Below are 11,809 nucleotides of genomic sequence, written 5' to 3' on the forward strand. Positions count from 1 at the left end.
CCATTACGAATTGAAAGACAAACGTCTACAAAAGTGTCACCTTTTGAGTTGATGTTTGGTGGTCGTTCACCTGTTTGCAGAAGTGAGTTCAAAGAAGTAAGTATATTTGGATATCATTTTAAGCAATTATATTTACTTTCCACTCATAATTTAGTATACCAACACCAGTATGCATTGTTATTTAGGAGGTCGGTCTTTTCCCCGCAAATGAAGATGAAGTTAAAGCTGAAATCGAAAAAAATAAAATTTATATTGAAAACTTAACCAATTTGGTCACTAAAGTAATCACTTTTACCACTTAACTTTAATTTAATTTTTAAGATACCATCTTTTTTTTTTTTTTTTTTCTAATTACAATAGTTATAAATTTTAGAACATTACAGAAGCTCAAAAGAAACAAAAAAAATATTACGATAAAAGAGTTTCAAAAAATATCAAATCTAATGAAGAATGCATTGAAATTGGGGACAAAGTTTTGTTACTTGATATTAGAGGGAGAAGAAGCAAAGGCGCAGCTTTCAAGCCACGGTTTAAAGGACCTTATGAAGTAAGCGATATTACAAAATGTGGAAATTACAAACTGAGTAGTAATAAAGTTATTATAAAAGGAACCCACAAAGAGCCCATGTTAAGAAATTTCTCGAAGGCATTTGTGATAAAGGTATGCGCACAACTTATATACAAGTTTTCCAATAACTACTTTTTTTAACTTTTAAAAAGAAAGCTAAAGAGTTTCATGAACATTATTGCTAAACAACCAATTTTTTTCTAATTTGAAAGACTTTTGTACCCTCTACTTTAGAAACAATTACAACAAAAAATGAAATAGAAATCGAAAAAAAACATTCATTGGTGGAAAGCATAAAGGGTAAATAGTAACAACAGATTTTCTTTTTATGTTTCAACTTTTGGTCTGCTTAAGCATTTTTTTTCCATATTTTATTTTTTGTTCAATTTTCTAGAAGCAAATAAGGCAGAGCAGATAATTAAAAGCTTTGTAGTTAAAGATAGTGAAGGTATGTCTTAAAAAATTACCTTTACATTTATATTTGTTATCTTTTTATTTTAATTTCTATCCAATTTTTTAGAGGCAAATAAGGCAGAGGAGACAATAAAAAGCTTTTTAGTTGAAGATAGTGAAGGTATGTAATAAAAAAAATACCTTTTTATTTATAAGTGTTGACATTTTATTTAATGTATGGTAGATTTGTAGAGGTATGTAGATTTTGTAGAGGAGGCAGATTCAATAAAAAGCTTCGTAGTTACAGACAGTGAAGGTATGTATTAAATAATTGCAGTTTCATTTATATTTGTTATCCTGTAATTTTATATTTATGTTCAATTTTATAGACGAGACAAATAAGGCAGAGGAGACAATAAAAAGCTCTGTAGTTGAAGATAGTGAAGGTATGTATTAAAAAATTTTCTTCAAATACCTTCATGTTGGATTTTTATTTTAATTTATGTGCAATTTTCTAGAGATGTTTTATACAAAAAAAAGCTGCATAGTTGAAGATAGTGAAAGGTATATATTATTCAGTGGCGCACTAGTAAACTGAAGATTTCTATGTAAACTTACCTAAATAAAATCAATTTTAAACATTATCCCTACCCGGTGAAAAAATAGAAGGTCTAAAAATTTATAACATTATGCTATCTTCTGTAAATGTAATACTGTCGTTATTTTATTTGATGAATCTATATATATATATATATATATATATATATATATATATATATATATATATATATATATATATATATATATATATATATACATATATATATATATATACATATATATATATATATATATATAGATTATTTTATTTGATGAATATATATATATATATATATATATATATATATATATATATATATATATATATATATATATATTTATATATATAATTTAATTAATACAAATTTATTTACAGAAAGAGCTCTTTAAATTAGAAATGTTAATATGCTGCATGGTGGCAAAATTCCATTGGACGCTGGCTGTATGTAAAATAGTTTTTTGAAATAGTTAACTTCTTTGAGTTCAAGAAACCTAATTTTCAGTGAGCTTTTTTACAGGGAACCAAAGTTAAAACTTAACATTAAAACTTACTTCTGTTTTAGATAATTAAACCAGATGATAAAACCATTCATTATATAAATCCTATGGGAGAGCCGATTAATTCAATAAAAAAAGAAGAATCCAAATGGAAGTATGATGACTTTTTAATCTAGTGATTGGTATCTCAAAATTTTGTTTTTACATCTTTTATAATTTTTCTACTATTATACTTCAGTCGTTACTTACAACAGAGATATGGTATTATTGAAAAGTTTAGAATATTAACATCGCCACATGCTAAACAAGCTGACAGTATATCATGTGGAGTATTTTGCCTTAAGGTAACATTATTTAACTAAACAAAAAAATTTTATATAATATTGTTTTTATTCTTATATTATTATTATCATTATATGTACAAGAAACCTTGGCATTTACAACATCATCAGTTGAGTTTCAAAATGTGTGTGAATTTTCTCACTTGTGATATATATATATATATATATATATATATATATATATATATATATATATATATATATATATATATATATATATATATATGCAGACATATTGTTAGTGTCCTGAAAATTATATAAATGGAGAAGAATTAGTTAACAACTATCCAATTGATGAAGTGAATGCATATAGGAAGAAAGTGGTGCAACTACTATTAGATGAAGGAGGTTAGTAAGGTTGTTTATAGTGTTAAAAATATTTATATTACTTTTATATAAAATTACATTTAAAAAGAAACGAAAAAAAAATGATAAAGCTAAACCAATAGGTCAAAAATGTTGGCAGGATAGTTGGATGGATTGTGTCGTATTTGCGGAAGTGAAACTGGTCCAAAAACTAGAAAAAATCAAAAAAAAGATAAATGGGTATTAAGAAATATTTCAATTACTTTTAAACATTATTTTCAAATAGAAAAATGATTTAACCTTAAATATTTATTTCTAGATAAAATGTGACTTTTGCATCCCGAATCGATAGTACCATATAGGATGCATTGTTTTTAAAAATAAAACTTCATTTTGTTGTGAACAAATTTATTACTAAAAAGTAAAATTAATAATAAATAATATAACATTTATTACATAATAAATCTTATAAAAAATTAACCAATACAATGGTTGATATTTATAACTTTAATAAATACATTTTAAAACATAAAAAATAAATTTATACAATTTATTTAGGTTTTCCACGAAACACTGCTAGAAGTTTAAAAAGAAAAGAAGAAATCTCTCTCTCTATATATATATATATAATAAAATATATAAAAATATATAAATTAACATGCAAAAATTTGTAGCACATGAAAATTTTGAAATATATTATTAAACGTATAAACAAACTTTGGTTTAAGTTTAATTTCACAAATTACCAAAAGTCAAAATAAGTAAAATATAGTAATTGACTTTAGACATTGTAGTAATTAAAAAACAAATTTCCATTCAATAAAATTGTATAACAAATTACATTAGAGTTCAAAAAGTTAGATATCAGTTAAAAAAAAGAATTTGCTTATAAAATAGTGTGCGAAAGAGATCCCCCTATGTAACATTTAAAATACTGCAAAGTATTAGTATTTGGTATCTAAAATAACACATCCCCCATGTGTAATCTGTATATATATCACAATAAGAAGCTGAAATTCCTACGTAAAATATCACATCCCCCTTATTCAGGCTTCTAAAATATTACATCCCCCTATGTAACATATAAAATACTGCAAAGTATTAGTATTTGGTATCTAAAATATCACATCCCTCATGTGTAATCTGTAAATATATCACAATAAGAAGCTGAAATTCCTACGTAAAATATCACATCCCCCTTATTCAGGCTTCTAAAATATTACATCCCCCTATGTAACTATTAAAATACTGCAATGTATTAGTATTTGGTATCTAAAATATCACATCCCCCATGTGTAATCTGTATAATTATTGTCACGCAATATATTAAGATCAAAGTTTCATAAGTATGAATTTAAAATATATTACCATTTAATGCTAACTTCATTTATAGTATATTATTTACAAACCGCTTTATGAATCTTGGTCGTTGCGTTTTTAATTTTATTGTTTTTGTACTTGAATATTTCGGACGTACTAGATACACTTCTAAGTGCAATAACTTGAAAACGCATTCTCGATTTCGGTTTTTCTATGGGGGATGTGATATTTTAGGCGAATGTGATATTTTATTACAGTATCCCTCGTTTAAATTGGACCGTTACAAAATTTACTGCTGTTTGTAAATTGCATTGGCCAGATGAAGCGGAGTTTACATTATGTCGTGGTAAATTGAGAATGATTCATGCTCCATCAGTGTTTCCAAATATCTCTAAAAGTTGTCTCTCCTCTCCACCACCAAAAATGAGAAAGACTTTATCTTCTTCTTCAAAAAGAGGTATCAAAAAAGATGAATTAGAAGAATATAAAATAATTGATAATTTAAACTTTGGAGAAATCGAAAAATACTTATCTAATGATAATGCAAGCAAAACAATTTAATATTCATCTAATCTAAAGTATTCAATTGTGGAGTTCCACTATTTTTGCTGATAATTAATCAAAGTTTGTTGTTCGAAGCATTTCATTTTGGTAAATTTTCAAAATGTACTATTAAATAATGATAATTAATCAAAGTTTGTTGTTCAAAGCATTTCATTTTGGTAAATTTTCAAAATGTACTATTAAACCTCTGTCAAATAACAAAATCACTTCTCTTTGTAAAAAGTCATCTTTAAACAAAGCCCTTAGATATCTGAAAATTAAGGATAAGGATCATAAAATTCAAATAATTCTTGAGCATCTAAATGTAATGGGAGATCATTTTGTTGGTTGTGCTGTCTATTCTGCTGATATAATAACGAGAGCTTTTAAATATTTTGCAACAAGCCGTTCCACCAACCATCAATTATGTTATGATTATCAGTTGCCAAGTATTCGAACTTTGACGCGCATAACTTCAAAAAAAAACTCTTAGGATGATTTAACTTTTTTAAGTTCTGTGTTATCGAACTTAGATGAAAAAAAAAGAAATTGTGTTTTATTGATAGATGAAGTTTATGTAAAAGCAGCATTATTATATCAAAGTGGAAATATTTTTGGAAATGCTGTTAATTATCCAGAGAAATTAGCTACTACTGTACTTTCATTTATGGTCAAAAGTCTCTATGGTGGACCTGAATTTTTAGCAAGAGTTTTACCAGTTAGTAATCTGACTTCAGATTTCCAACTAGAACAATCCAAATTAATTGTAGACACCATAGAAACTTCTACGTGTAATGGTAAAGTAATTGCAATTATGACAGATTGAAATAAATTTAACCAAAGCTTCTTTTCTAAATTCAAAACAGTAGAGGGAAAACCTTGGTTATGTCAAAATGGTTCTTATATTTTATATGACTATGTTCATCTTTTGAAGTGCATAAGAAACAATTGGCTAACAGAAAAACTAGGTCAGTTGCAGTTTATTCATAATGAAATACCTCACATTGCAAATTGGATGGATTTAATTAACTTATATACACTTGAAAAAAACCAGTTTATAAAGTTATCCAGATTGCCTGAAACATCAATAAATCCTAAACCAAAAGAACGACAAAAAGTAAGCACTTGTTTACAAATATTTAGTGAAGAGACAGTTGCAGCTCTAAAAACTCATCCTAAAATAGAACAAGAGAGTGTCAAGGGTACTGTTATTTTTTTAGAGTTAATTATAGAATTTCGAAAAATAGTGAATGTTAAATGTCCAGGTGCCAATGCTAGATTTTAGGATGAATCGCGTAATGTAATCAGATCTTCAGATGACATTAATTTAAAAAAGTTCCTCGCTATTGCAACAATGGCTGAAAATATGAAACCAACATCTGGTAAACGTGTTTGCCAGCTTACGAGAGATAACAGCAATGCTCTTTCACATACTTGTCGTGGCCTAGTTGATTTGTCTTCTCATCTTTTATCAAGTGGAAATGAATATGTTATTTTAGGTTGGTTTTCTAGTGATCCAATTAAAAAATGCTTTGGAAAACTAAGGCAAGGCTCTGGTGGTACTTACTTTATAACAGCTAAATCAGTTATCGAAAAAGTACATATTCAACATGCTAAGCTGATGATACACCTATTGATGTAGAAATAAATGATGGCCATGACTGTCTTTTATGTCTTGAAGATTTAAATGATAAGGGAATTGATATAGTTTACAATTTAGCAGATCTAGAAGATACTATAAATATAGACATTTTATATGCTATTGCCTATATTGCTGGTTATGTTCAAAAGTGTTCTACAGAAGAAAATGATGAAGATACAACTACATATTATGAAAAATATGGAACTTATTTGAATACTTTAAATAGAGGAGGATTAACTATTTCATCAGAGACTCTATCTCAGTGGTCCTTATTTTGCTACATATTTTTTTCTTTATTAGATAAAAAAGTATGCCGAACATTTCTTATACGACAGTTTGCATTTATTGCAGAGTTGTACAGTTTTTCTATTGCAAAGAAACAATGCCAAACATTAGCAAACATTTTTTTAATGAACTTTGCATTACTTCACACTCCCAAAAGTAATAAAGAAACCAAACTAAAAGAAATCAAGCTTATGTAAAATTTTTTTTTCATGTTAAGTAAAAAAATAATTTGGTTTTTTATTGGTGTGTTTTTCTCATTACTTATTATTTCTTATATATTATATATATAAAAGTTTGATTAAAAATGTTTTTATTCATTTTAATAAACAATTTATACTTATAAAAAAGTTGTTAATTTAACGTCAAAAAACTAAATTTATAATAATGCATCAAAAAAATGCAAGTACAATGTTTACTAATATTTAGTCTACCGAAAAGCAGGTAAATTGTTTTCCAGTTTTTTTTTTCTTTTATGTCTACTTATCTGTTACAAATTTTATTTTAGGTTTATCATATGACGCATTAATGCAATATAAAAGATCAAAGTTTACAAATTTTTTTCAATTTGTTGAACACATGTTTGATTGTAAATCTAATTTTTTTTTTGTTTTAAACATATTTGTACTCAATTGTTTAGTTATTTTTAATAAATTTATTTAGTTGTATGCATTTAATGTTTTAAAGACAATTTTCTTTTTTAAAGAAAAATGTATTACGGGGATACTAAAAAATTAATAACTCCTGTATAATTTACGTTCACTTCTTATTATTTAATTATTATTCAATCTTATTAATTAACTAAAGTTCAAATTATAAAAAATATAACAAGAATTAAGCTTTAGTTTTTCGTCACTTTAAAGCAATAAGAAGTGTTATTATTTTGTGTCAGTAACTAAAAACGTATTGTTGAACTTAGTAATGTCGAGGAAAATGGCTTTGCCTTACACACTGATATGACCTATGTCAGTTGTAAATTACTCAAATAATGTTAAACAATTGGTAAATATTTTACCTCCTCATACTTTTTATGTTAATTTGACAGATGCACAGTGGGCCAGGTATATGGAAGTGGTGGACACTTATTATTATTACCTAATTATTACCCAATTGGTCCACAAACCTATTTAGATATATAAATAATCATTATATATGAAATAATATTTATTTTTAACAAGAATATTTTAATTTTTAATAAAATAAAAGACATATAATTGGCTTAGGTAGTAAAAAAATATTTTTTTCAATATCAACCTTTTTTAAAAATCAAACAACAAATTGTGTTTAGCTACAAAGAAAAAGAAGAAGGTGGAGCTGATTCCCTCAGCAAAGCCAAAACTTCACTGGGGTATTTTTTTAAACTCTTACCATTTTTTTTATGACACTTTCTTAATGATGTTATGACAGGATCACTAGATACAAGTAGCCTGTTAACTAGGTCACGATTTGTGTCAATTCTGGAAGTCTTTCTACTGAAATCTTCCCTAAACTTTTTAAAATCCTTGTTACAGGCCTCTTGGGCCTCCTCTGACATCAGTCCAATTGGCAAGTACTGTCTAGCAATGATGGCATGGCCATGAACTAAAATTTTGTGTACTGATTGTGCCATGTAATACCAAGAATACTTAGATATGTAAAGTTTAAGAGCAGTAATACAGAACTCTTTAAATTTGACAGTGTCAATTTCAAATCCAGATGATAAAGTGACTAGTATGATGTAAAAATAAAATAAAAGAGTTTCATCTACTTTCAAAATTTTGGCAGTTGATTGATAGTTTGCAAAGGCTCGTCGGGCAGTGTTACCATCATTACTGGTACCTACAAATTGTATATATGTGATAATTAACCTGATGATTTATATAAAAGTATTTATGTAATTTCACTTACCAGATCCTCCACTTTTTGGGAAATCCACAACTAGTCCCATTTGGTTCATAAATTCTGTCTGTATACGTTTCTTCACTTGCATAACATTTTCTTTATCTTCTATAGCTCTAGACTGCCACTTTTGAGTTTCTAGTTTATATCCAATATGCAATACCATCTCAAAAAACCTAATCCAGGCATGCAGGCTAGAAAGACCATATTTCAATTCTAAATTATTAGAATTGTCCAATTTCAGCACCATTTCTAAGTTATTCATGTTTTTTGGAGACACACCACACACAGAGCAACATTGAGTTGAGTTAGTCACATGAGACAGAATAGTTTGAATTTTGCCATCAATCATGGTCAGTTCAATAATACTTTTGACAACCAGTTCCTTTCCATTAAAAGTAAAATTAAAAACACCACATTTTTTGATTTTAGATTCTAAATATTTTGCTTCTTCTATAACAACTGCTTTGCTTTCATTTTGAAAAGAAAATCTTATTGGACGACAATATGCAGTAGATGATGGCTTTTCATTTCGCCATAATAGTACTTTTTTGTTATTACAGAACCCACTGAGTTCTAGTGGTGCTAAGCAGGTAATGAACAGAGATTCTTCTTTTTTTAAGTTACGATCTCCAGCTTCCTCACTAGTAATTTGCTTGTACATGCTTTGCCCAGTAGCCCCATCAAACCCAGCCTTGCAACGCAAAGTCAACCGGGTCAAACCATCTAGCATTGTGCTGATCACAGGAGCTTGCACCTCACAAAGTCTTTTTACTGTATGTTTTAATAATTCTTGTAGTGGTACATGTGCTGAATAATCATCAACAAAGATGTTCTCTGGATAGCACTTAGCTTTGGACAATCTTATGTTGTTGTATGAAGGATATATATGGCAGTCACGTTCTTCAGCTCCATTTCTCATAAGTTGGTAGGTTGATTTTGACATGCCACCATCTATAATTAATGCCAGACCTTCATCAGGTGTATACTTTTTAAATTGACTAGAAGGTTCTGATATCTCAGCAACTTGCTTGGCAGCCTCATAGTTATACTCATTTCTTAATTTAAGCCTTGCTGAGTGGAGCAACTCATCACTAGAAAAATTATTTATAATATCATTAAGTCTTCTCCTTTTGGTTTTGTCAGAAGCAACTTTAAAGGAACAACTTGGCCTTCCACCAATCTTATGTAATTGACTAGAATTATCAGGCTTAGATATATTATTACTGTATGTAGATTTAAAGTCCTGAGTCAACCAATTTTTATTTTTACTCTCAAACTTTATGTTTCCTCGGTTTGCATCCTTCATTTCTTTTGATAAACTTTTAAAAATGCAGCACACCCAGTAGAACCCAAATTCATAGAGACTAAAATAGCTTCTACAGACAAAGAAAATGATTTATCACTCGGATTTAGTTGGTCATGCCGTATACGGTTATGGACATCACTTATCTTCATATCAACTACAAAAAAATTAATTTAAAATTATTAGTGCAACCACTATAAACTAATATAACATGAATATGGCCATTATTTTTATTTCAGATATATTTAATTAGGCCAGTACAATAAGCACAACACCTAATAATGACAACAAACCAAAAAATAGGTTTGTCGCGAATAGCATTTTACAACAATATATATTTTTTAAATGTTTACCAAACCTAAAGGGGCAGCTATGAGCAGAATAAAACAGCACCAACAGGCTGTACATATATTGTATTAACTTATTCTAACATTAATATGCTGTTCCAGCAGGTTCTAAACTATATGAGCCACTTTTAACATAATATTTTTATACTATAAACAAGAATCTTACCTTTATATTTCAAAATAAAACTGTGACTTTAATACAAGACCTTGGAATTTGTTATGGTATTTTTTGAAAAGCTATCAAATTAAATTTTAATAATATGTCAATTAATTTCGCATATGTTAAATAATTTAAAAGTTATTTGTTGTTATAGTTATGTTGTTATGGTAATTAAAAAAAAAAAAAAATTAATTCATCATTATATTCAATTGTAAATAATAATTGTACATTTATGATGTACAATTAAACTACAAATAATGTTTTAAACCATACATTATGCTCTTATAAATATAATGTACTAAGTAGTTGGAAGTATTTCGAATTTTTTTTTTTGAGGTTTTGTCTACCACCTGGCCCACTGTGAGATGGTTTAATTTTTTCAATTCGAAGACGTTTTTCTAAAAGGGTATCAGTTAATGTTTCGGAACTTTGAATTGTGGAAAACAGCCACTATAAATTAATTACGTAACAGACCGACCATAACCCGTATTACGGGTTGCTTTCTGCTAGTTTCAATAAAGCCTATCCAAGCATCGTAAGTTTTCTATTTGATTTTTACACTTTGACGTGCATAACAAGTTGCAGTAAGTTTAATATAAAAATTAAATCAGCGTGGAAAATAAGAAATTGAATGCGAGCGGTCAATTCGACCAGCCAACTCAAGGAATTGACGGTCAAATGTTTTTTTTTGGACGGTTAAAAGTTTATTTTTTTCTTTTTTTAAATCTTAGTAATGGTTCTGCTTGATTAAACTTTATAAATACAGGCGGATCCAAGAATTTGAAGGAGGGGGTGGCTACATTATAAAAAAGTACTCGTTTTAACTTACAAAATTTTATGATTTTTTCCATGTTTTAGAAATAATTATTTGTAATCCAAAGCACATTATCTATTCATTGAAACATAATATACAAACATAAACTACTAAACACAGTCATAAAAAAGAGATTGTGCTTGCATCCTACGCGGATGTAGTGCAATGAAGTTATTTACAATTTTTTCTGTTGAAACACAGTCGTGAAAATTGTTAAAATGCATCCCAATCACACACAAATCTGACAATCTATCAGTTGTCATCGTTGTTCGTAAATATGAATGAATGCGGCGTACACAAGAGAATGAACGCTCCGCCTTACAACTGCCAATTGGCAAAGTTGCCGGAATGAGGATTAATTCACGAATATTGGGACAGAATGTGGAGTCAACATGTTGCTGAAGTAGTTGCGTGATTGTCATTCCACAAAAATTGACCATATGGGTTTGGAAGAATTCCATACCAATTATCCGCTTGTTGCTTTGACAATGTTTCCAACTCTTCATTGTCTTTGGTGATAATAACTTCTGGAATCAAAGAACATAATTCATAATGTGCTCTCTTATTTTCTGTAAAGCGTGCTGCCAACTCAGATGAAACCTTGTCGAGGAATGGAATGGTTACATTACGCTCGTAGTACTCAAAAGGTGAGGTAGCAGGTATATTTGAGCGATGGATTTGACGACTACAAAGCCTTGGAGTTTCTTCAGTACAATTTACAGACTGCGCAATTTTCTTGGCTTTGAGATAAATGGTAGAAAACCAGTCATCAGCATTGGTGCGGAGTGTAGAATAGAAAGAAGAAAATTGC

At 28.3% G+C, this 11,809-nt stretch overlaps 1 protein-coding gene and 1 long non-coding RNA gene across 2 annotated transcripts; both read right to left on the reverse strand.

Moving 5' to 3' along the window:
* Positions 1–2,697: 2,697 nt before the first annotated feature.
* LOC136078226 (uncharacterized) lies at positions 2,698–4,552 on the reverse strand. Its single transcript, XR_010637620.1, has 3 exons — positions 4,075–4,552; positions 3,007–3,120; positions 2,698–2,917 (listed from the first exon to the last, which is right to left on the reverse strand). It is a non-coding gene; the product is annotated as an uncharacterized LOC136078226 (long non-coding RNA).
* Positions 4,553–7,717: 3,165 nt separating this feature from the next.
* LOC136078228 (uncharacterized) lies at positions 7,718–10,348 on the reverse strand. Its single transcript, XM_065793486.1, has 3 exons — positions 10,191–10,348; positions 8,381–9,834; positions 7,718–8,311 (listed from the first exon to the last, which is right to left on the reverse strand). Exons 2-3 carry the CDS (start codon positions 9,678–9,680, stop codon positions 7,782–7,784), a joined length of 1,830 nt encoding a protein of 609 aa, XP_065649558.1. The 5' UTR covers positions 9,681–9,834; positions 10,191–10,348; the 3' UTR covers positions 7,718–7,781.
* Positions 10,349–11,809: the final 1,461 nt, after the last annotated feature.

This window comes from Hydra vulgaris, chromosome 03, assembly GCF_038396675.1.
Source record: "Hydra vulgaris chromosome 03, alternate assembly HydraT2T_AEP".
In the NCBI taxonomy this organism is placed as follows: Eukaryota; Metazoa; Cnidaria; class Hydrozoa; order Anthoathecata; family Hydridae; genus Hydra; species Hydra vulgaris.

What these genes read in the sequence shown, in the direction of transcription:
- LOC136078228 (XM_065793486.1), bottom strand. Translation starts at nt 9,680, where the DNA reads ATGAAGGATGCAAACCGAGGAAACATAAAGTTTGAGAGTAAAAATAAA. An exon ending in CCCAAAAAGTGGAGGATCTG is followed by an intron (nt 8,312 to 8,380) that starts GTAAGTGAAATT and finishes TACAATTTGTAG; the next exon opens with GTACCAGTAATGATGGTAAC.